The sequence below is a fragment of the Sceloporus undulatus genome, chromosome 2 (genome assembly GCF_019175285.1).
Source record: "Sceloporus undulatus isolate JIND9_A2432 ecotype Alabama chromosome 2, SceUnd_v1.1, whole genome shotgun sequence".
Lineage (NCBI taxonomy): Eukaryota > Metazoa > Chordata > Lepidosauria > Squamata > Phrynosomatidae > Sceloporus > Sceloporus undulatus.
In genome coordinates, this window is record NC_056523.1 from 16,314,454 (window position 1) to 16,340,403 (window position 25,950).

Genomic DNA, 25,950 nt, shown 5'->3' on the forward strand with positions numbered 1-25,950 from the left:
ACAAGCGCCTCGTGTTTCGCGCGAGGAAATATTTCCCACGAATTTCAATTCTAAGCAGCTGTTCCGTGATTGGCCAGGTCGAGCGTCCAATCAGGAAGAGAAATGGGAAAAGCGTCAATGCCACGCCCCTTTCCCCTCCTGATTGGACACTCGGGGCATTGTAGAAGGCTGGCGGCTGGCGGCCTGGCCAATCACGGAGCAGCTGCTTTGGAACTGAGTCTTTCCCTTCTCTTGGTCCTTGGTGGGGAGGAGGAACTAGGAATTCCTTGGAAGTTTCTCTAGAAGAAAGCCAGGATCGCACTAACCGCTCCCATAATCCCCTGCCACTGGCCTTGTTTGCAGAGGCTTCTGGGGTTGAAGTCCCAAAGCAGAGCATTTATATTGTGAAAGAATAAATCCACCTGAATCACCCTAAGACAGTGGTTATGCAACCTTTGGTCCTCTGGGCAAGTATTCCCAATGATTTCCTATGGGCAATATTCTAAATTCTCTAGTTTTCGGATACTTCAACTCCCAGAACTCCTGAACAATGACTGGGACTTCGGGAACTGAAGTCCAAACAGCTGGAGGCCCACAGGTTGAGAACCACTGCCCCAAGGCAAACCTTTCATGGGTCTTCATGGCAGAATTGTTTCCCCTGAGGCTGAGAGATTGTGACTTGCCCAAGATCACCCAGTGAGTTCCATGGCTGAGCTGATTTGAACCCTGGTCTCCAGAGTTGTGATGTAAAGCTCAAACCACTTGCTACACTGTTTTATTTTTATGGTTGTTGTTTTTTTTTAAAAAAACCCTGCCTGAAGCGATGATGCTGAAGGCAAGCATTGGGACTGGGTGGGTAAGGCATGATACTTGGATGGAACAGGAGGACTGGATCTTTCAAATAAAATAGATTTCTGTGAAAATCCTGTTACACAGATTAATAGCACACAATAAGTTGTTATGTTTTAATGAGGCACTATGATTTGCGCCATTCTCTTTCATAGAAACATATGCCCCTACAGACGGCCAAAATAAAGCTGCTTCGGGTCACTTTGGAGGTATGCTGTTTAATGATGCATGCATACTAAGAGTCCAGAAGATGCATCAAAGCTGTGCTCCGTTCTTAGGACTGGAGCATGGACTTTGGCATGGCTTCCGCACTCTGGACGCATGAGCATCATTTAGCATATGAACCAAAGCAGCTTTATCTTGGCCTGTCTGTATGGGGCCATAGAATCATAGAGTTGGAAGAGACCGCAAGGGCCATCCAGTCCAACCCCCTGCCATGCAGGAAATCCAAATCAAAGCATCCCCAACAGATGGCCATCCAGCCTCTGCTTAAAGACCTCCAAGGAGGGAGACTCCACTACACTCCAAGCTAAGGTTGCCATCCCCGAGGACCTCCAAACCGGGAAAAATGTAGGACAAGGTTTTAAAATGTAGAACTTTTTTTTTTAATTTCCTGGCCAGGAAATTTAAAAAAAGGTCCTACATTTTAAAACATTGTCCAAGGCTTTGCCGGGGCCTTCCAGGGCTCCACAATTGCGGAGCCGCCCCAAACCGGGAAAGTCCCGCCCCCAGGCGGGATATGGCAAGCCTACTCCGAGCGAATGTGTTCCACTGTCGAACAGCCCTTACTGTCAGGAAGTTCTTCCTATTGTTGAGCTGGGATCTCTTTTCCTGGAGCTTGCATCCATTGCTCTGGGTCCTAGTCTCTGGAGCAGCAGAAAACAAGCTTTCTCCCTCCTCAATATGACACCCCTTCAAATATTCAAACAGGGCATAATCAAATGGTGAGCAACAATGAGAGCTCTGCCTATTGGACTGCGATCTCCCAAACTCTGTCTACTGGATTGCTATCTCCTCCCATACTCTATCCGTTGGACTGCGACCTGAGGTATGACTACCCAACAAATGAGACAGTGACTCTGATGCAAAGGAACTGAAATAACCACATTTTATTACATACATGGCTATGCAATATATCTACAGATAACCAGTACAATTATCCATATCAATCAATTGCATAAATCAATCAATACAGCTATACAGAGGTGAACATTGTGGAGTTTCAGGCTTCGCTCCTCAGCTTGAAATACAAAATGGGCCGATATCACTGGACTTCCCAGTCTCTGGATTTTAAAACTCCAAGCCTTCTGAGAATGAAGCACCAAGCAGGTCTTTGCCAAACTAGAGATTTAAGTAAAATAGTGATCGCACACCAGGAAGACATATGTACATAAATATTTGTGTGTGTGTGCACGCACAAGACATATATAAAAGTACAGGTAGTTCCTTGACATGAATGTCTAGTTGTAACTGACTGTAGGGGGTGGTACTCATCTCTGTTTCTAAGCTGAAGAGCCATTGTTTTGGGGGTGTTTTGGGGGGTATGTGGCCATGTTCTAGAAGAGTTTATTTCTGACATTTCGCCAGCATTTGTGGCTGGCATCTTCAGATAATGCTGGCATGGAAGAGAGTTGATATATATATACTGTGTAACCCTGGGTAGGGAGGAGTGATTCCCATGTTAATCTGTGTATTCTGTGTTGAATGGCAAGGCCTCAGGATGGGAGGATATGCAAACAGGATTTGTGTCTGTTTAATTAGCGTTCATTGTCTGCTGTGAAAGCCCCTGACCTTGGGTGGTTTCTCATTTGCATTTGCTGAGTCCTGATTTTGTTGTTTTTCTGGACTGATAGCCGAACTTTGTTCACTTTAAGGGTTCTTTCTTTCCTATTGAAGTTGTCCAGGTGTTTGTGGATTTCAATGGCTTCCCTGTGCATTCTGACATGATAGTTGTTGGCATGGTCCAGAATTTCAGTGTTTTCAAACAGTATTTTATGCCCAGGATGGTTAGTGGCATGTTCTGCTACTGCTGATTTTTCTGGCTGGACCAGTCTGCAGTGTCTCTCGTGTTCCTTGATTCTGGTTTGCACATTTGGTGGTCTCTATGTAGACTTATCCACAGCTGCATGGTATGCAGGAAACTCCTGCAGCTGTGAAAGGGTCTCTACTGTCGTTCGTTGAGTGCAGCATTTGCTGGATTTTCTTGGTCAGTTTGTAAACTATTTGGAGGTTGTGTCTCTCCATGCATGCGTTGTCATTCTCCTTACTGAGGCCCTGTTCAGCCAGCCCAGAAAAGCCCTTCTTGCTCCTCCTGAGGGAAAAACACCTCCTCCCCTTGTGCAGATGGAGAGCAAGAAAACCCTTCTGTGCATGTGTTGTTTTCAGGGGCAGTGGAAGGTGGGAAAACTTCTCTATGCGCATGCGTGCTCAAGGCACGGGGCCCCGTAAGGCAGTTCCTGGCTTCATCCTCTTCCTTCTCAGGGGGCCAACGGGAGTCAGACAAAGCTCCTGCAGGAGGCCAGCTGAGGTTGCAGAGGGGGCCGAGAGCTGTGAATGCTGGGGAGGAAGGCCTCCCTCTTCTTTGACCCCTCTATGGCCTTGATGGAGGCCATCTGGCCCACAAGTGGTGGCAGCTTCACCGTAGATCGATGAAGGATTAGTGGCAGCTGCTCCTGTCTTGATCTGTTAGGCCTCCTCTGTGGTGGCTCTTCCACCTCCCTCTGCTCTTCATCTGCTGCTTCCTCTTCCTCCTCTGCCTTCATCAGGGCTGGCTCAGGAGGCTCCAGCCTCTTATTGTAGGAATAACAGCTCACTGAGGTGGGCCGGAATGCCTCCTTCCTCTGCTCGTTCCAGGCCAGCTTCCGGGCCTGGATGGTCTCACGGCGAAGCTGGGCCTCCGCCTCGGCCCGGGGTCCCAGGGCCCAGAGAGGTGGGCGAGGCTGCCTCTTCCTGGCCCTAGGGTGTTGGGGCTGGTCCAAAGGGATGGGAGGGAGCTGCGGAGGAGGGCTGACCTGCAGGATGGGGGCAGGGCAGGCCTCAATGAGGCGGCGTTGGCAGGGCGGATATCCTCTTCTCTCCATTAAGATGACAGTAAATGAAGGAAAAGAAGAAGAAGATCTTGAGGAAGAGAGGGATCTGGAAACGAAAGGGGAAATTAGGGTAGAAGGAGATGGAGGGTGAGAGAATATAGGGAGGGTGTGAAGGTGAGAAGAAATCACGGGGAAGGAGAAGGAAAAAAAGTGATTGGAAAGGCTGAAAGTGAGGAAAGATAGAGGGAGGCTAAGGGTGAGGAAGGAAAGCACAAATGGAGAAGATTAGGAAAAAAGGATGGAAAGATGAATGGGGAGGGTGAAGAAAAGCAGAGGTGAAACAGAGAGCTGGAGCAGGAACTGAATTGCGTAGCCAAAAGGGGGCTATTATTCTGGATGAATACTACAGCTGGCTATGCTGGCCAGGGGATAATGGCAGCTGCGGGCTGAGGATAATGGGGTTGTCATCCACTACACTCTCTACAAAAAGGAACTGAAAAGGATGGATGGTCAGTCGGTAGTCGAGGGAGAAATGATGAGTCGGTGGGGAGGAAAATGCCGAGTGAAAAGAAAAAGGAACTGGAACAGGAGGCCTTGTAAAGGTGGAGAGTCCAATTGTGACACAAAGGATTCTATGGCTGCAGATGGAATATTGTGAGGGAAAAGGGGGGGGGGGGGGGTGTCCCAGTGCTGGTGCTGATGTCATGAATGCTGATGATTTCTGGGTTTTCGCCCCCCCCCCCCACATCTCTAGGGAAGACTTTTCACTTCCACTCAATCTCCAGCTAACAGTTTCCCTCAGTCTGCTGCATGTATGGCTGGACACCTATCCAGGATGAGATGGTCCAGCTGATTTTCAGCAGGCAAAAGCAAGTTGATAAGAGCACTGGAGGCACAGTGATCAAATGCCTGTACTGCAGCCACTAACTCACAAATCATAAGGTTGTGAGTTCAGTCCCAGCCAGGGGCTCAGGCTCAACTCAGGCTTGAATCCTTCTGAGGTCACTAAAATGAATACCCAGCTTGTTGGAGGCAATTAGCTTACATATTGTAAGCAACTTAGAGAGTGCTTAAGTGCACTGATAAGTGCTATAGAAATGTACTTGCTATTGTTATTGCTATGGTGCACAAAGTTACAATGGATTGAACTAGACAGACCTCACAGAGGTGCCGCAGCATAGTGACAAAGGGTTCCAGCATCTTCTCAAACATCCAACCCAAGAAGACAGACAGGTGGACTAACTATTCCAGACATAAGGACTGCTTGAACATAGAGAACAAAGTATTTTTTTAAAGAATGCTAGGAAGGGGGATATTATTCTTGTTGGACTGCTCCCGGAAAAACGGAAAAGGAGGCTTTGCTATACAAATAATTGGATTGAATTGGAATAGAGAACTGATGGCACTCTTTCATCCCTCTCTCATTTAATTCCAATGACACTAATAAAGGAGAAGGAACTGATAGATAATATAAAACAGATCGTCTGTAGGATTGTGGCCTGGCACAATCCCATTATTACCACTTTCTCTTGGGAAGAGATGCTTCTTTAAAATAATAGGATTTGGGAAAACCAAAAAACAGGAAAAGACTTAAAACAGTTCACCTACTTGGGATAGCAAATGTGGGATAGCCCCTGTATCAAAATACACACAGTTAACTATCTTGAAAAGTACAGTATTCCAAACAAAACTTTATTTTCCCATTTTAAAAAATTGTGTTAAAATGACCGAACACCATTAAAAGCATCAGCTCCAACAAACTCATACATCTGCAAAGAAATAAATTAGAGTTTTTAAAAAGTCAAAGTTTAAAACCAATTGATGTTACAAGTGGCAGTTCCTCCCCATTACTTAACAATTCTGTGCTGGTAGCCTGAGCTCTCCACTTGTCCAACTTTATCTCGGAGCATGGGAAGTCAGGTTTTTGGACTGCACCCTCTCCCTCCAGAATTCCCCCATCACAATGGTCAGTGGTAATCCTGGCTGGAAGGTTTGAGGAGCTGCAGTCCAAAAAAACCCTAACTTTTCCTGAGCTCAAGGTAAGCACTTCAAACAGAAACCCGTTTCCCGCAAATCAAAAAAAGGACGGATTGTCTCCCCACCGAAAGATCCTGTGTTGAAAGCAAAGATGAATCCATTGGTATCACCATCAAAAAATTCTACCCGACCATCCTCATAATCCAGGACCACAAGAATTTGGGTGGGCTGTTGTTTCAACATCAAAACAATTGGCTCAGGCATGATCACTGCCACAAGCTCACATGCAAGGTATGAGGCAGAGTGGAATGGCTTCCTCAAAGACCAGACCCCCTCAACAGGATTCATCTGTAGTACTCCCTTTTTCTTGGTGGATTCCTTTGCAACCCCTATAGCCCAGCTCCCCATCCCCCCTATTTCCACTGCCCACCAATGGATTCCAGTGGTAAACCTCTGACTGCCCAACACGCAAGTCTCCCAGCTATATCTCTCTGGGTTGTTAGGCAAGGTCTTCTTCAGATGTTCTCTTTTCTTCTTTCTAGTTTCCCATGACACAGTCATCAGATCCTCAGACAGTCTAAGGTAGGGATGAGCCGTGTCTGGATCAAACGTCACACACACTGCAGGAGACAAAACAAGTGAAGATGTCAGAGGCTGCATCCACATTGCAGGCATAATCCAGGTCGACACCACTTTTAACTGGCATGATTCAATGCTTTGAAACTGTAGTTCTATGAGACACTGAGCCTTCTCTGTCAGATGGCTCTGGTGCCAAAACAAACTACAGTTCCAAGAGTTTCATAGCCTGAAGCCATGGCCATCAAAGTGGTGTCAAACAGAATTATTTCTGTAGTATGGATGCAGCCATAGAAGCCTGTGTGGGCTGAGGGTAAACAGCTACTGGAGAGTCACATTACACCTGCTTCCAAAATTTCGTTAGAACTTGTCCAGACTTGGAAAAGTTACACTGGTTGGACTATCAATCTCAGAATGCTCCAACTGGCATGACTATTCTAGTTAGGAGATGCTGTGAGTTTTAATCCAGTAACTATAAACTTCCAAATTCTGCCCTTATCCTAATCCCATGTGGTCCTCTACAAGCCATTCATCCGAGGCTCAGACTGTGCTGGCTGGTGGATTCTATGAGTTGTAATCCAAAAAACTGGCTCAGTATAGTGTAGTGGTTTAAGTGTTGGACTACGACTCCGGAGCCCAGGATTTGAATCTTCACTTGGTCATAGCAACCCACTGGGTGATGTCAGACAAGTCACACTCTTACTGTATTAAAATTTAAAATGGCACTTTAAAAAGATAAAAGACAATTGAATAATATAAAACAATTACAACTGTTCAATTTAAACCATGACTGAGCAGAGAAATGAACCCTGATCTCTAGAGATCTAATCCAGCGCTCAAATCACTATGTCATACAGATTTCATTTAGTGAGCTACTAAAATTGTATTTCCAAGATTGTACTCTTTGACAGAATGCCACAGCAGATCCTATCCACATGTTATACTATTTATATTCCATTTTTCCTTAAAGAAACTCAAGGCTCCTCCCCACTTCATTCTCACAATAAGCCTGTATGGCAGATCTGGATTAATCCAAGACCATCCATTGAGTTTCTTGACTCAGTGGAAACTAGAACCCAGACCTCTCAATCTCACACTCTAACCTCTATACAATATTCCCGCTTCATCCCAACCCATCTCACCTTAGCTAATCATCCTGTCCAAGAACTATTCCAACCCAAGTTTTGGGTGCAGAAAAAAAGAACACATCAGCTAAATTTTACTGAAGTAGTTCAATTATTACCCAATGCCCTAGTAGCCCATTATCTAACCCATCTGCTGCTACAGAGTGAGACAATCTCTGTAGACCACAAACCAGCCTAACCTAACCTGATTCCACTACTGCATAAGGGGCTGCTATTGAGACACCACAAAAGGTTTCCCATGCCATTTGAGTTTCTTTCAGACAATTACCTTTATTTGCAAATTCCTTCAGACGATCTGTTAGGGAAACAAAAAAGGGGACAAACGGAGAGTCAAGCCACCACTAAAAATAGAAGACAAAGGAAAACCCCACATGCATCCTGAAGATGAATACTTTAAATTAGGAAACTGGATTAACTCTTTCAGATTCTTCAACACAGTTGGAGTGGTTGACTTTGCCTCAGAATTGGTCCTCTGCCCTTTGGTTCAATGCATGCTCCAGAGATGTTATTATGTGGTCAGTAATACCCTGTTTCCCCCAAAATAAGACACTGTCTTATATTTATTTTTCCTCAAGAAGACACACTATGGCTTATTTTCAGGTGAGGTCTTATTTTTTATTAAATATGGTACAACAATCTACATTTATTTAAATATAGTTAAGTCGTCTTCTTTTGGAACATAATCATAACTCTTCAAACCCGGAATTCCATCCTGAATTTTATGCTACTCCATTTCCTTTAGAACCATTGGCCCCAATCTTTCCATTCCCTTCCCATCCCCTTCCATTCTGCACCGGGCTATCACTATGTCTTATTTTCGGGGTATGGCTTATATTGCGCAAATGTTTGGAAATCCTGCTCCGGCTTATTTTATGGGTATGTCTTATTATGGGAAACGGGGTTATAGTGTTGTATAAAGCTCCGTGATGGACCTCTAAATGTTTTGGACTTCAGCTTCCCAAATCCATGGCACTTGACCATACTGGCTTGACCCTCTAGGAGCTGAAATCCCAAACAGCTGCAAGAGCAAAAGTTGAGAATCACTGGGTTGGAGGAGCCATTTCAGGGAAAGGAAAACAATGCGCACACACACACACGCACACACTAATGCACCCAGGGTCTTCTGGTCAGCCAACAGGGCCTGGGTTGTCCTGGCCACTGGACCTTGAGAGCCATGGTTGGTAAAGCTGCTAAATACTAGTGGTGTCCATCCACAATAAGGCAACACAGCATTCAGGACTTCATCCATGACAACAGCATTACCCAGGCTTGCAAGAGTAAGATGATGCTGATGCCAAAAACATCTGGAAAGTTGTAGGTCAGAGAAGGCTAAACCATTCAGACAACTGCTGGCAGATTTATTTGTCTTTTTAATGCAGGGGCAGCAGCAAAGCGTTGCTTCTTTACTACAAAGTAAAATTTAAAATGAAGTTTCTTTGTGTTAATTTGGATTCACTGCAAGTCTTAAAGCATTTATTCTTATTGCCTCTTTCATCGTGCTGATGCACCCAAGGTGTTGTTAAACCAAGGCTAAAATAAGCAAAAGGAAGGGTTCAGAAACAATCATACAGTATCAAACATCCGCATCATCTCTATGTGACACAAGTAGCAACTGAGCATTCAAAAAGCAAGCCAACATCCCAAAGGGACGTATTCATTCATGTTGGCTGTACAGCAAAATAAAACAAAATACACAATTAGCAAAGGAATGCTATTTTCTTTTTAAAAAATCAGTATTACATGGAATCTTAGGTTTCCAAGGAAGCCTGATTGAAAAAGCCTAAGACAAAGCAACAACAAAAAAAATTGATACATAGATTTAGTCAGATTTTTGTGATCAGAGCCAATATCTCCTGCTATGCCAAAAACACACTTTTAGCACTGCAATGCTGTACAGCGAGCCTTTGGTATCTGCTGTAGTTTGGTTCCAGGACAGCCCCATGGATGCCAAAATCTGTGAATGCCCAAGTCTCATTAAATACAATGACATAGTAAAATGGTGTCCCTTATACAGTCCGCCCTTGCCTTATGAAGGGATCTGTTCTGGACCACCACCACCCCGCATAAGGCAAATCGTGCATATAGGCATGCACCCCATTCACTGTATTAGGGCTTGCCATCCACATGACTTCAAGTCCGTGTATCTTTGCTTTTTGGAATTTGTATAGTTAATATTTTCAAGGCAAGGATGGTTGAATCCGTGGATAAAGAATCTGGATACAAAGGGCTGATGGTACTCATATATTTGAGGCATCAATCCCACTTAATACAAGGGGTTTACACTTCAAATTCATCATATTCCCAGGTTAAGCCAAGTTATTTAAATCAGGGACAGGGCAAGTGTCTTATCAAACCATTTTTCAGCTTCTGGGGCCAACAATCCATCCTCCAGGCTGTTTTAGACTTATAGTGAGGCTTTTTCTTACTTTCTTTTTTTCCCAACAGAAAGTGACTTGGAAATTCAATTCTGATCACTTCTTGTTGGGGGCAAAGGCCAAAAAAGTGCTACAAAACCTTGAGGAAATACCCAGGGGCACTAGAGGGGAATAAATTTTAAAAAATTGTGAGAAGGGACTTTTCCCCAAATTTCCCTGTGTAGCTGATGCAACCCCCTAACTTCCAACAATTGTACATCCCTGATTTAAATGCTTACTACAGAAAGAAAGAACTGGGGAGGAAGTAAGGAAAACTGGGAGCTCCCAGGATTAGCATTCTTCACATCTCCCCTAAAATGTAGCTTAATCATCATATCCCATTTTCAAAACCCATAAATTACCTGGGTGCACAGATGGTTGCAAAATGCTTGGATTCAGAGCTGTCTCAACAAATTCTGTTGAAGAAGGGAAAAGGTAACAAAACGGCTAAATCAGATCATTGTACACGCACTAAGAAACCAGCACTCAGACAGTGAAGCAGAAGATCAAGATGAGGGAGATGGCCATGAGAGTGAGACAGCAGACCCAGAAGGTATGACAGTTTCTGAATACATTACAAAGACACAGAACTGACAGCACTTATCATGGCAGAACTAAGGAGGGAAAAGGAAGGACTATGGAAGTCTACATAAATTCAACCTAGACAGTGAGGAAAGCTAATTATTTAAAAGTTCCTGTAAATTGGATGAAACATTGATCAGAATGGAAAGTGCAGTCAAGAAATCAGAACACTAGGACTGGGAAGGGCAGTCAAGAAAGAACTAGACAAGATCCTAAATTGTAAAAATATAACACTAACACTAAAGTTAGAATCGTATAAGCCATCGTATTCCCCAGCACCATGTATGAATATGAGAACTGTACAGTGAAGAAAGCAGTTAAAAAGAAAATCAACTTGTTTGAGACATGGTGCTGAAGATGAGTGCTGAGGATATTGTGGACAGCCAAAAAGACAAACAAATGGGTCCTTGATCAGATCAAGCCTGAATACTCCCTGGAAGCCAACTTGATGAAATCGAGACTGTCGTATTTTGGCCACATAATGAGAAAGCATGACTCACTATAAAAGACAATAATGCTAGAGAAGCTGAGAGCATCAGAGAGGAAGACCACATGCCAGATGGTCTGACTCACTAGGCATGAATTTGCAGGACCTGAGCAGATCAGCTGAGGACAGGTTGTTTTGAGATGTCTCATCCACAGGGTCGCCATGAGTCTGGGCTGACTTGAGGGCAGCTAACAATAATGGAAGTTGGAGCGTTTAAGAACCTAACATTTCTTAATGAAGGAACAGCTGCCTGATGACAACAGGCCATAAATTCCAGCACCTCCCTTGGGGAATTTGTTGCTGACAACAGTTCTATCTGGTGGATGCAACATTCCTGACTCCTGATAATCTCAAACCTTATTCCATTAAGGACTATGCTTCTGGATCTCTTATTTGGATTAATTGCTTGACTGTGTGTGACTTGGACTGACCTGACTACACTGCTGTGTCATCTTTGCCAGTGAGCCATGCATCCCTCTGGGATTCTCCCTTGTTCTGCTGCCTCCTGTATTCTCTCTCTCTGCGAGACCTGGATTTGTGTTGACACCAACACAAGATAGCGAAGGAGACATGAGCAAAGTGTAAGAAATTCTGCTCAGTGAGATGAAGAAGATTCTCCTCTTTTCCCATAATATTAGAATTTGAATTTATTCACAAAAGCTGCATGGTAGAAGATTTGGAAAAGCTAAAAGGAAGCAATTCTTTATATTGCTCATGGTTAAACTGTACAGTTCACTACCACAAGATGTAGTGATGACTGCCAAATTGTGTGGCTATACAAGAAATATGGACAAATTCAGGAATGATGGAGATATCATCCTTCCTATGATGAATAAGAATATCTTCCAGTACTGACTGGTAGCTCTAATGTGAGTTGGGGAATCCACATCTGATTTTATTCTAAACTTTAAAGGAACAACCCAAAGGGTTGAGCAAGGGAGGGAGATGGCATTCAGCATCTCAGAGCCCAAACAGACAGACCAAAATAAAGCTGCTTTGGGTCACTTTGAAGGTATGCTGCTTAAATGACACACGCATCTTAAGAGGCCAGAAGCTGCACCAAAGCTGCACTCCTGTCCTTAGGACTGGAGCATAGCTTTAGCATGGCTTCCGACTGCTTAGGACACATACGTCATTTAAGCAGCACACTTCCAAAGTGGCCCAAAGCAGCTTTATTTTGGCCTGTCTCTTTGGGCCCTCAGATACTTACTTTAAAGTTCAGACCAAAAAACCTGAAGCAGATCCCCAACATCAAAACCCACTCCACTGAATTTCTTTCTAGTATCACTTCTGATCTTAGAAGCTAAGCAGGGTTAGGCTTGATTGGTACATGGATGAGAGGTTGATAACAAAAAAGCAGGTGCTGCAAGCTAAATTTCAGGGGACAGAACTGGAAAAACCACCTCTGAATATTCGTTGTCTAAGAAAACACTATGAAAGTCATAGGGTTATCATATGTCAACAGGCTACTTGAAGGCAGACACATACACACACACACACACACACACACACACACCAGGGGCAGTATGTCTTTGAGTATCACTTGCTGAGAAGTATGAGGGGGAGAGTACTTTGTCTTCATGTTCTGTTATGAGCTTGTTATGGGTTTTTCGAGGGGGACAAGGTCCCCATTATATTCTTCAAAATGAACTAGTAAACTGTGGGCTAGTCAAGGTGATTGTTAGGTAGATTTGTAATTGATTGACCAATGATTTGGATGATGGAACAGAGGGCATGCTTTTGAAATGTGAAGATGACACCACATTAGGATGGATAGCTAATACCCCATAGGACAGGGTCAGAATTCAACATGACCGTGACAGAATGAAGTTGGGCTAAAACAAAATGAATTTCAACAAGCTAAATGTAAGGCACTACATTTAGGCAGTAAAAATAAAATGCACATATACATGATAGTTGACACCTGGCTTGACAACTGTTTGTATGAAAGGGATCTAGGAGTCTTCGTGGTCCACAAGCTGTACATGAATCAAAAGTGTGATGCAGCAACTTAAAAAGCCAATGCAATTCTGGAGTGAAACAATAAGAGCAGATTGTTTAGATCAAGGGAAGTAATAGTGCCACTCTATTCTGCTTTGGTCAGACCCCTCCTTGAATACTGTGTCAGTTCTGGGCTCCATAATTAAAAAGGATGTTGAGAAACTGGAGCGTACCCAGAGAAGGGGGACTAAAATGGTAAAGAGTCTGGAAACTATGCCCTATGAGGAACAACATAGGGAGCTGATTATGTTTACCCTTGAGAAGAGAAGATTAAGGGGTGACATGATAGCCAAGTTTAAATATTTGAAGGAATGTCATACTAAAAATGGAACAAATTTGTTTTCTGCAGCTCCAGAGACTAGGACATGGAGCAATGGATGCAAACTACAGCCAAAGAGATTCTCCCTCAACATTAAGAAGAACTTACTGACAGTAAATCCTGTTTGACAGTGGAATATGTTTTGCGAAGTCTTCTCTTTTGGAGGTTTTTAAACAGAGGCTAGAAGGCCATCTGTCAGGATTGCTTTAATTGTATTCCTGCATGGCAGAATGGGGTTGGACTGGGTGGCTCTTGGGGTTTCTTTCAGTTCTGCAGTTCTATGATCTAGTTGGTCACTGTGGCCTTCTTTAGTCTGATTCTCTATACTTCTTACCTTCTTATGACACAGGTCCATTTATGGAGGGAGGAGCAGCTTTTCTTTAAGTTTTCCACCTCCCCAGAAGAACCACAAAAAGAAAGAAAGATGGGGGTAGGGAATAAAAATGTCTACTCAGATACCCTGAGGCAACCTTCAGCTGTCCCTTAAATCAGAAACAGCATAGAATTAAGATACGTATTCTCAGAAACCAGAATGGTGTAGCAGTTTGAGACTAGGATTCTGGGAAATGAGGGTTTGAAATGTGTACACAACCATGGAAATCCACTGGGTGACCTTGACCAAGCCATATTCTCTCAGCCTCACAGGAAGGCAAGGGCAAACCTCCTCGGGAAAAATCTTGCCAAGAAAACCCTATGATAGCTTCACCTTAGGGTCACTCTAAAATGGAAAGGACTTGAAAGTACACAAACGGAGAGATTAGCACCCATGCCCCTATTTAAATTACCCCAAATACCTTTATAATTTTCGATAGCCCTCTCTAAAACAGAATTTTTCAGACAGGAATATCTGAATTTTTCATCCAGGCTGGGAGAAAGATCCTGTGTATACTCTTCTATGTCCTTCTTATACCTAGAAAGGAATATGTCTCCAGTTGAAGGAACAGAAATAGTAATCTTGAAAGCATGAAATGGCATGCTAGGCTCTTAACTCAAGGGTTTATTTTATGCACGGGGCCCCAGACTATCCTTTTAAAACTCATGAACATTGTGAAGAAACAGCTCCAATTTTCATCAATTTCACTCAGGATAAGGGGGAAATTTTCTGAAATAATTTAGGGCTGGGCCAACCCATTTTGCTGTGCGAGGCACAGTGACCTCTTCTCCAAATCAAATAGCATAGACCTCAAAGCCAGGTGTATTATTTTGACATATGAGGGAGGATATGTCACAAACACCTCTCCTTGTGTGGCTCATTGACCATAATGAATCTTATTTCAACTGTCGGAACCCAGAATTCAAAGAAAGCCCATTTCTAATTACAGTAGACCCTCCGCATTTGCTGGGGTTAGGGGCACAGGACCCAAGTGAAAAAAATGCAAATAAAAAACCCACTATTTATTTTACCTGAGAGAACACATCTCTAGAAATCTCTAGATCCTCCAGGACAATTCTATGGTCAAGATCTGCCAGAAATTGACCATGAAATTGCACTGGAGAATTTACAAATGGCTAGAAAAGTGTTATCTCTAGGAATCTCTAGGTCCTCCAGTGTGACTTTTGGCAGAAGTTGACAACAGAGTTATGCTGTACAACCTAGAGATTCATAGAGAGAATGTATTTATCAAATCCATGAGCAATCAAATCCTCAAAAGTCAAAGCCGCAAATGTGGAGGGCTGACTGTGTTGATTTTACCCAAAAGATGTCTATGGCTTGATTTCCTTTCATTCTTAAAAATAGGACTGAAGTTGACCCAGAACAGAAACCAAAGAGAGTGGGGTGAGCAAGATGAGGAACAAAAGGGAAATGCCAACCCATTTGAAGAATCGGAAAAAACAATATGAACCACAAAGAGTGCTGAATATCTCATTCAATTTCAAAAGCTGCTCCATTAGGAACAGAGGTTTTCAACCCAAATAGGAATGGGAATGAGAAAAAAAACTGTATACCTGTCCAAAGCATTTCTGATGTTCTGAAAAAGAGAGAAATGGGTCTTAGCTCTACAGACAAAACATTAGAATCCATCTTATTCTAATGGTGACTTACTTCACTCTTTTCCTTGTCTTTGGGGAGAAAATACTTGCTCCCAGAATCAAGACCTCATGAAAAGTGTCATTCTGTGCAAATCTCACCTGTAAGAATTTATTTGCTGGCTGCTCACATATCTCTTCTATTTCAGTGGTCAGCTGAGAGACTCTGGAAAACCCATTAGAGATGTTAGTCATATTTTTTTCTGTCCTCTTCTCCATCTCTTTCACCATCTCTTCCAGATGAACCATCCATAAGCTCTGGCACTCTTCAAGAAACTTGTGCATTTTGTCAAAGGCAGATCTGGCCCTAAGATGCTCCAATTCAAACTTTTTCTGAAGAGAATACATGTAGAAATTAAAGGAGGAAACAGAGATAGAATTGAGAGCCAGTAGTATAGTACTGTATAGTTGTTTGAATGATGGACTAGCACTCCAGGAGACCAGAGTATGAATTTCCCCTTGGCTATGGAAACCCACTGGCCTACCTTGAGCAAGTCTCACTCTCTGATTAATAATATTAATAAGTAGGTTTATTTATAATGCCCTTCCACCAAAGGGTAGGACATCAAACATATATAATCAAAAACTGACAATAAAACACAAGACTGTAAAATGCTAAAATGATATGCTAATATACTAAAACTCCTTATCAGTCACTACCTATCTCAGCAACCTTAGACACACTCAGCAATGCAGCTATCCAGAGAAGCAACGAGGAAGGTCTTGAATCCTTCATAAAAGTGGGTAAGATCTTCCTCCAGCTGGAGGTGTAAACTAAGGCAGGATACAGACGGGCAGGGGAAGACGTCTTGGAGGTGTATTCGGCTGAATACGGAGCCTCCAGACCGCCCGCCCCGGGGGCGTGGCTCAGGTGTATGGGACTTCCACATGGGGGGCAGTGAAGACGCCTCACCTGGGGCCGTTTCTGACCCGCAGTTTCCATACCGCCGCCTCGGAGGACGCTGCAAAGAGAGAGGCAGCTTCCTCATGGGCGGCCAAAAACGGGGCTTTTTTTTTTCTTTTGCTGGCTGGCGGATGCGCAGCTGAGCAGCTACGGCGCTCAGCACCGGCGTCAGAAAGCCTATGTGCACATTTAAAGCGCCCGGGCCCCTTTAAACTTTTTCCCCCACCCTGCCCAAGAACAATGGTGGTCTCCTGCCAGCTGGTGATCAGCATCCTTGTCCGCTTGCACGTTGCCAATGTCACCAGCATCATAGATGCCTCCTCTCCTTTGGTCCCTGTGCTCTTGCTGAATCTGCAATGCACAGCCACAGCTGTCGCCGCTGCCACCGCTGTCCCCCTGCCATCCCCCATCACCTCCTTTGTACATATGTAAATATTTAAAGTTTTAGCGTTTTTTTATTGTTAGGTGAAAATGGCACAGGAATGTGTGTAGGGGTTCACTTTAAATTCCAAACTTTCCACGATTCTAGCAGCGCATGCGTTGGGTTAGGGTTACGAGTCTTAAAATGCGCTGCAGCTTCCACCCCTGCATGGCATCTGATGCTGCAATTAAAGCCTGACTGCAAACTGCGCATGTTCCAGGACCCCGACTCATTATGCGACGCAGCAGACATGGAGCTTTTAAATGGGCAATTTAAAATAGCGGCGTAGCAATTCTGGCATACTGGTGCAGCAGCTTATAGACGGAGATGCGCAGCTGCGCACTATATAGAAAAGAAGCGGAAAAAAGCAGCACCTTTTTAATGCCGCTTCTTCCCGCTTGGGGCGTGCAGGCGGCGTGTTCATGGCGGCATTCAGGTAAGGGCCGTCTGAAGGCTATACCTTCATGACGTCATGAACACACCCCTTTTTGCCCGTCTGTATCCCGCCAAAGACTCTTCCACAAATGTGGAGCCAGATCCTGAAAGGCTTGCAGCCTTGGCAGAGCTGTATGCATTGGTGGAACCGCCAATAATGCTATGCTGGTAGATCTTAAATTCCAAGATGGTAGCTACCATACTAGTCGAGCTGCCAGATACTGGGGGAGGTAAAAGCACAGGGGATTAAATACCAGGACCAAAAGGAATTTTAGGTCTCAATGGAAGGCAATCTTGCCAAGAAAACCTGATGATAAGGTAACCTTAGGATCAGCAGTCAAAACATTGACACTGGCAGTTGAAAGATTAGCAGGTTGGCAGTTTGAGACCCAAGCGCTGCATGACAGAGCTTCTATCCATAGTCCCAGTTTATGCCAACCTAGCAGTTCAAAAACATGTAAAAGTGCAAGTAGATAAATAGGTACCACTTTGATACAACAACAATGACAACAACAGACAGAATATAAAAGTCCATCAAGCCTCTCCTCCTTATTATCTATCCCTTAATTCTATCTTGCTTTATAAAATTCCTTGATGGAAGCCAGTCTCTCTCTAGAGCTTGAACATCTTTCTGATTTAGTCAACTTGTCAATTTCCACTATTTCAACCAATTTCAACAACCATTCATCAGATGATCGCACTTCCTTATTTTTTCCAAAATTGAGCTAATAATAACTTTGCTGCCATCACCACGTGATATGTATTCAAAATCATAAAAATATCAATAATTTGGGATTGGGCCTGGAAGAATTTAGTACAAAAATTAAATAAAAATGAGACATTATAGTAATTTTTAAAAATGTAAGTAATAAAAAGGTCTGAATACCAGAGATACTCAGAAAGTATTGGATGTGAAGAAATTTAAATGGGATTGTAAGAATGTGAGGCTGTATATTTAATGTATCTTTGGGGGTGGGGGTAATAAGAGTTAAAATAGATTAAGAGATGGTCAACAATTACAGGAAATATTGTTACTGATGTTTAGAACAATATGTAAAGAACATTTTATAAATTTTGAGGTTTATTGACTGAAAATGATTTTAGATTGTAAGCCTGAGGGCAGGGAACCGTCTAATTAAAAATAACATTTGTAAGCCGCTCTGATAGCCTTTAGGGCTGAAGGGTGGGGTATAAATACCATAAAATAAATAAATAAATTGGGGCCGGGGAAATGTCCACCAAGCCAATTTAGCTAGGAACCTGGGACTATGACAACAAAAAACTCATCTGTTCCTAAAATGTGTATGCATAGAAGAAGGGGACCATTTGCCCAGTTAATATCCACTAACCATGCTGGCTAAAAGAACTCCGCCAGTGAAAAGCCCCAAAACTGTTAACTTTTTTTCACATGAATGATTTCACATGATTGACTCAGGCGTGATACATACCGGCAAAATGTAGCGTGGCCGCGGCGGCAGTACAGTTAGGGAGCGCACACCATTCAGATGCTCCGTAACCCTAATACATACTAGGGTTAGCCTAGTACGTACTGGAAGCACAAAATGGTGGTGCTCTGTCTACACAGGCGCCGCCATTTTGATGTGACAGACGCTTAGTAATGCATCATTGGCGCATTGCGGTGTCACAAATGCGTCACAAGAAGAACACGCTGTCTGTGGGTTCTTTTTGCTCCATGGAGAAGCCCTGCGGTCTGGAGATTGCAGCTTCCCCACGGAGCAAACTAGGGTGGCGGGAGACCGCTCTTTTTGGGCGGTCTGTTTCCTGCCTCAGTTAAAGCAACATTACACTGCATATAGAGAATTATGTATCTATGGAAAAGACATGTGCACTAATTGTGAATGTAAACTGCAATGCACATATCAAAATCTGAAGTGCCCATGGTGGCTGGAGGAGTCTGGAAATTGCAGTCCCAAAAAGTAACTTTTCCAAGTTCTGCAAAGAATATCACATAGGCAGAGGAAAGAGAAAAATCATTCTTTTCACTAACAGCAGACATGGCAAGTTTACCCACAGACATTCAGGACCACAACATGTGAGCCATACCAATGAACACCTACCCGAAATTCATGTCTACTCAGGTCTTCAAATGATTTCAGGGTCTTTAGTTTTCCTTTCTCTTTCTTCAGAAGTTCTAAGAGGGCTTTGAATTTCTCCTGCAAAAACAAATGTTTTAAAAGGTGCTCTTTCTATTAAGTGGTCTATGATTTCTGTCTGATTTAAGACTGAAAATACAGTAAGTCTCGTTCAAACACATAATTCCTGAGGAAGATCAAGTAGTTATTGTGTGACTTTCTCCTTTTCACCTGCACAAAACTGTGCAGTTTGGCAAACAGGTGAATGTGTGTTGTGCGCCTTCAAGTTGTTTCCGACCCCAGGACAAACTTATCACAGGGTTTCCTTGGCAAGTTTCTTCAGAGGGGGTTAGTCATTGCCATCCTCGGAGGCTGGGAGGCTGTGACTTGCCCAAGGTCACTGAAGTATTTATTATAGCTTGTAATGTCTGTATCACATGTTCAGATGAAGATACTGCCACTGCTAGGTAATCCTTTAAAATGTTCATTGCTTTGCCTAAATATGACCCTACCAAAACAACCAATCCCCCAATATCTAGGCCACTGGTATTATTCTTCCACACTGGAGAACAGGAATGGGGTCTTCTAGGAAGAAGTTGGACTCCAATTGCCCTTGGATTCGATTCCACGCATGGCCATAGAAACTTACTTGGTGGCTTTGGGCGAGTCACACACTCTCAGCCCCAGAAAACCCCATGATAGGTTTGCCTTAGACTTGTCATAAGTCAGAAATGATTTGAAGGCACAAAACAACAAATAAGTCCCAGTTTTAGGGGAAAGGCAAGGTATAAATGAAGTGCGGTTATGTTCTTATAAACCTTGTAGTCTTGGACTGCTTCCTCAATAGGGACCACTTTGTGACTGCGGTGTGTGAACTTGCAGCACACCACACAAACGGGGGTAATATCATCCATACAGAAGAATTTGAGCAACCCCTGGTGCTTGTCGCACATGTCCCCCTCCTCTTCTCCATTTTTTAGCCGTTGAAGTTTCTTGACCAGATTGGCAACGTTGGCCAGTTGCCTGTTTGGCTTGAACTGCTTTTGCTGAACCAGTTCTCTGCATTGAGGGCAGGAAGCCTCTTTGTCAGATTCCTCCCAATACTGGCTGAGGCAGGCCTGGCAGAAATTGTGCCCGCAGTCTATGGTCACGGGGTCCTTGAAGCACTCCAGGCAGATGGTGCATGTTGTTTCCTCACAGAATTCCTCAACAAAGTTCTCAGCTGCCATGGGTGCTAATTCCTGAAAGCATGAAAAGCAACCTAGTTAAAGCAAAGCTCAGTGAGATCGGACCAAAAGCCCACCAAAATAGGGTTGCCATATTCCAGTCTCTCATACCTGGGCGTCTAATTTGCATACTATGCAAATTATAATTATGCATATTCTTAACCTGCATTCTGCATTTGTAAATTCTACACATTTATCATTTGCACTTTTTCTATTATGTTTCAGCTTCAATACCAGTACCAAGCTAAGACCACTTTTTAAATTCTTTTTCTTCCTAGCTGGTATGAAGAAAGGGAAGCTTCCAAGCAGCCCCAAGAGAAGAACAGGACTTCTTTTACTCTCGCAAGACACCAAGGTGGCCTACCCATTTATCCACCAGACCATTGGTTTGATTTCAACAGTAGCTCTCCACTTTTCTCCCTTTACAAAATGATCCTTGTCTAGGGGTAGTTGGTGAGGAAGCCTTATTTACTGGAACATATCACTACAGTGGAATCAGTTAGAGAAGAAATCTACACTTTCCAGCGCAAGTTTTACTGCAGCAGACACACAGCTACAACTCAACACTGAAAGTCTATGTTTGTCCAAGCCCTCCTTCACAATTTACACAAATGTGTAAATTTACAGCGCTTTATAAATAAAGGTTAATAATAATAATAATAATAATCCTTCCAATGCCTTATACAGTGGTACCTCGGGATACGAAAGCACCGCCTTACGAAATTTCCGGGTTACGAAAAAAATCCATTCAAAAAAACTGTTCCGGCTTACGAACGTTTTTTCGGGTTACGAAAAATTTTTTGGTGCTTTTCGGCGCTATTTCACACGAAATCGCGGCTTTTCCCCATTAGCGCCTATGGCTTTTTCGGCTTACGAAGGATTTCGGGTTACGAAAGCGGCGGCGGAACGAATTAATTTCGTAACCCGAGGTACCACTGTAGATTTAAAATTAAAATACGCACATAAAACAAATATACAACTGTCCAAACATATACATCTAACATATGCAACTATCCCACAATACCAACCACACCTCCTATCCCTCCTATACATATACTGTACATCCACATAAGCAAACCATTAGAGAAACAATTCATCGGTTTCTCCCATATCTCAGCTCCGTTCTTCCCTTACATTCCTTCTTTCCATCATCTTCTCATAAATGGACAGTACCTTATTTATGCCAAACATTAATTCCATTTGGATTTCCTTTAACACATTCTTCTTCTTCCCTCACACAAAGCATTCCATACTTCCATTCTCTTCCGTATTAATCCTTTTTTCTTTTTCCCTAACACTACCTCTGTTAACTCTTTTATCTTCTTAACTCTTTTATTCACTCAGTGTAGTTCTTTTTCCACTATCCTTCCAATGCTAATGAAGCTAACACACTTCCCAGTAGACAGAGGAAGAAGAAGAAAAATAGGCTATATAGTCATAAAAAGACTTTGTAAAAAAACCCCTTCATTGCCAGGGACATTGTTAAGTTATGCCTGTACTCTGATTTCAGCAGTAATTCCCTGCTTTTTCCTTTTACAGGTTTATCAGAAAAACATCAGCCTCACTTTTCACAACAGGAAAAAGAACACAGAAGCCTATGGTCTTGTCTTCTCATGTAGAAAAAGTGGAAAGAGGAAAATGTTGACCTTTACTCTGGATTGAGAGCCTGTCTGACCCACCATCGCCCTAAAGAAGAAAGTACTATAAATAAGTACTTCCCTTTTTATTACCACAATAACAAACACAATAAAGGTACAAGCTGAGTTTCCCTTATCCAAGAGGCATGGGACCAGAGATGTTTTCACTTTCAGATTTTTTTGGATTTCTGAATACCTGTATTTACTTCACATGTGCATAATGAGATATCTTGGCGATGGAACCAAATGTGAGCACGGAATTTATTTGCGTTTCATATGTATCTTATACACATTGCCTGAAGGTAACTTTACACAATATTTTAAAATAGCCCGAACAGCCAGGCCAAAATAAAGCTTCTTTGGATCACTTTGGAGGTATGCTGTTTAAATGACAGATGCATCTGAAGAGGCCAGAAGCTGTGCCAAAGCTGTGTTCCAGTCCTTAAGACTGGAGTGTGGCTTTGGCATGGCTTCTGGCCTCTGTTTAAATGTATCATTTAAACAGCATACTTCCAAAGTGACCCAAAGCAGCTTTATTTTGGCCTGGCTGTTTGGGCCCAAAGTTTGTGAACATTGAACCATCAGAAAGCAAAGGCATCACGATCTCAGCCATCCATGAAAAAAGTTTTGGTTTTTCTAATGATTTGGATTTTGGAATTCCAGGAAGAGAGAACCAGCCTGTATTCAAAGAGAGAGATGCTGACTCTCAAGTTTCCTTGCTTTTTAGGACACTTCAAAGCCACTCTGCACATGCTTAAGAGCTGCTGTGACCCTGGGCAGGTCACACTCTCTCAGACTCAGAGAATGGCAATGGCAAACTTCCTTGGAAGAAACATGCCAAGAAAGTCCTATGACATCATCACCATACATTGGAAATGACTTGAAAACACACAACAATGACAACAACTACTGGTAGGTTTAGATCTCTTATTAAAAGAAAATCCAGAGGGTTTTTTTTGTCAGAAATGAATCCCGTTCAGAACAACTTAATCACAGCATCTGATATCAATTTATGAGGCTACTAGAGCAAATCAGCCATCCTTTGGCTCTGCTCCACCCCTTTAGTCTAGTTCTTTTTTGTTCTTTACCATGGAGAACACACATTAAGTCACATATGATAAAAAGAGAAGGGGTCTTGCAGCATCTTTAAGACTGACCATTTTATTTTGATGGAAGCTTTCTTACCAACTAACCAATTTATGTCAGCTGGGTAATTCCAGCTGACTTCCAAGTGATGCAAGATGCCTTCCTTGCTTTTAGACTAAAATCAGATTGACACAGCTGTTCCTCGGTGGTAAAGAAAGTTACAGAGTGAGAGAAACACATACAGGGTAACCGTGTTGGCAATATAGCAAAGTACTATAACATAAATCCACACAAAACCGTGATACCTTTACTGGACCAACCAAAATGCACAATATACATGTTGCAAGCTTTGAAAGCTCCACCAACTTCTTCATCAGGCAGAGATGTTAAAATCATACAGGACAGGGGGAAATGATGATTCACAGGCCAGGCCTGCATTTTGTCAAGCTGCTGTATTTGTTGTTCTCAGATCAGATGGCATGGAGGGATAGTCAAGCAGGCAGGCAAACCTCTTCTCCTTCTGGCCATGGGGATACTGTGTGCCTTCAAGTCATTTCCAACTTATGGCAATCCTAAAATGAAGCTATCAGGGGTGGGGGGCGTGTTTGGGCAAGATTTGTTCAGAGGCACAGTGACCAGATGTCCTCACCACAAAGGAAGACAAGGCGCTGCAAAATGTAGGACATTCAAGAAAAAATGTAGGGACATAACCAAACAAAAGCTCAAAACACTCATATAAATGTAAATTCATGCTTCTCAGTCATGCTCAGAATGGTGGACTATTTTGACATTCCTCCTGGACAGAAGGCTGAAGTGTAACCCAGGTCCTGAAAGGATGCCTGCCCAACCTATTTCAGAGGGGGTTTGTCACTGCCATCCTCTGAGGCTGAGAGAGTGTGACTTGCCCCAGGTCACTCAGTGTGTTTCGTGGCCAAGGTTGGAATCGAAGGAGGTCTGAACCCTGATTCAGAGAGGGCTTGCCATTGCCATCCTCTGGGGCTGAGAGAGTGGAGCTTGCCCTAGGTCCCATGGTGGGTTTACATAAAACCCTGGAAATAAAGTAAATGCCTTTAGCAAGACAAAAAAGAAAAAAAATACTCTATTGGAGATTCAGTTTATGTTCATCCTTTCATGAGGCTACAAGCTCCTTTGTAGTAAAACTACATAGGGTCTTTCTGCTCTCAACCCTGTACCTTCCCCAGGGTTGCCAAAATAAAATACCAATAACACCTCTCCATCTCTGCAACTTACCTTTTTACACTGGCAGAAGGCAAGCAGGCAAGAAGCCACACCTGAGTCCCACTGAACATTCAAAGAGGCCCTCCACCAGGTTCTAAAAGCCTCCTCTGGACCAATCAGAAAACAAATAGGTGAGTGATGGGTGGGACTGGGACTAGTTCTTCTTCTTTTTCCCCCCTTGTTTAATATTGGTCTCTCCCAAGAGCTTTTGATTGAAAGCAGTGGATCTGCAAAAAAGGCAGGCGATCTGGGACTTTGGCTCTAAGAGAAGAATCAATGGAAAGGTCTTGCCTGCTCAACAGCAGCTCAGACTGGGTCGCTTCCTGATCCCAAACCCATGTTATGGGTTTGCAACCCATGCCTAGCTTGTTGCTGTGTGCCTTCAAGTTTTTTTCAGACTTATGGAGACCATAAGACAAACCTATAATGGGATTTTCTTTGCAAGATTTGTCCAGAGGGGTTTTGCCATGACCATCCTCTGAGGCTGAGAGTCTGACATGCTCAAGGTCATCCAATGGGTTTTCATGGAGGAACTGGGATTTGAATCCTGCTGTGTACAGTCATAGGCCAACACTCAAACCACCACACCATGCTGGCTCACTAAAGCAATGCACAAATTACTTTGAAGGTTAGCAAGGTTCCAATCCTAGGTCTGACCTGCCATGTAGAAATAATGCAGTTCGGCACTGGTTTAACTGCCAAGGCTCGATCTTAAGGGATCCTGGGATGTGGATTCTGTCGTGGAACTAGAGCTCTCTCACAGAATGCTAAATTTTTTATAAAGCTACTAATCCCAGAATTCCATAGCCTGAAACCATGGCAGTTAAAACAGTATGAAACTGCCATAATCCTGCAGTGCAGATTAGACCCTATATCAAAACTGGTTTAGGAGTAACATTGTGCTACAGCCAGCATGGTGTAGAGATTTGCACATTAGACTATGACTCTGGAGATGAGGGTTCGAATCCCAGCTCAGCCATGGGAACCATGGGCAAGTCACACTCTCTAGGACTCAGAGGAAGGCAAAGGCAAAACCCTTCTGAACAAATAATGCCAAGGCGAACGAACCTATTACGGGGGTCCTCAGGTTGAGAATCTCTGACTCACCCAAGGACGCTCAGTGGGTTTCCATGGCCAAGTGGGGAATCGAACTCTGATCTCCAGAGTCATAGTGCAACACTCAAACCACTGCATGCACTGGCTCTGACAAGCACTTATATCATTCAAGCTCTGTGAGTGCCACTTCTGGCAAGATCACGGAGGAAGTAAATGTTTCCTCACAAATAGGCAGTAGTATGTCAAAATAATATGTCCTTGGAGGAAATAATAGCAGCTCTTGGAATCACTACACATCTCCCCTGGAAAGCTCAATTGTTAATCTATTGATGCAACGTCAGTGTAGAGCCTCTAATAATTTTCTCAATATACCCATATTTGTAATGGATTGGCATTCTTGCGCACAAGGATTGGTGAGCCTAAGGAGTGAAGGGACCATTTTGAAGATGCACACACTGACAAATGTT

At 43.2% G+C, this 25,950-nt stretch overlaps 1 protein-coding gene across 3 annotated transcripts; it reads right to left on the bottom strand.

Moving 5' to 3' along the window:
- Window positions 1-5,537: 5,537 nt before the first annotated feature.
- LOC121923870 (zinc finger protein RFP-like) lies at window positions 5,538-24,524 on the bottom strand. 3 transcript variants are annotated; one of them, XM_042454763.1, is made up of 9 exons: window positions 24,440-24,524; window positions 20,058-20,480; window positions 19,225-19,320; window positions 15,489-15,719; window positions 15,306-15,328; window positions 14,153-14,268; window positions 10,332-10,385; window positions 7,824-7,850; window positions 5,538-6,454 (listed from the first exon to the last, which is right to left on the bottom strand). In XM_042454763.1, exons 2-9 carry the CDS (start codon window positions 20,466-20,468, stop codon window positions 5,892-5,894), a joined length of 1,521 nt encoding a protein of 506 aa, XP_042310697.1. In that variant the 5' UTR covers window positions 20,469-20,480; window positions 24,440-24,524; the 3' UTR covers window positions 5,538-5,891. The 3 variants fall into 3 exon arrangements, with proteins under 3 accessions (XP_042310697.1, XP_042310695.1, XP_042310696.1); XM_042454761.1 differs by lacking the exon at window positions 24,440-24,524 and adding an exon at window positions 21,600-21,614; XM_042454762.1 differs by lacking the exon at window positions 24,440-24,524 and adding an exon at window positions 21,544-21,607.
- Between the last annotated feature and the right edge of the window lie 1,426 nt (window positions 24,525-25,950).

What these genes read in the sequence shown, in the direction of transcription:
- LOC121923870 (XM_042454761.1), bottom strand. An exon ending in AAGCAGTCCAAGACTACAAG is followed by an intron (nt 19,321 to 20,057) that starts GTTTATAAGAAC and finishes TTGTTTTTGCAG; the next exon opens with GAGAAATTCAAAGCCCTCTT. An exon ending in GCAACCATCTGTGCACCCAG is followed by an intron (nt 7,851 to 10,331) that starts GTAATTTATGGG and finishes TTTCCCTAACAG; the next exon opens with ATCGTCTGAAGGAATTTGCA.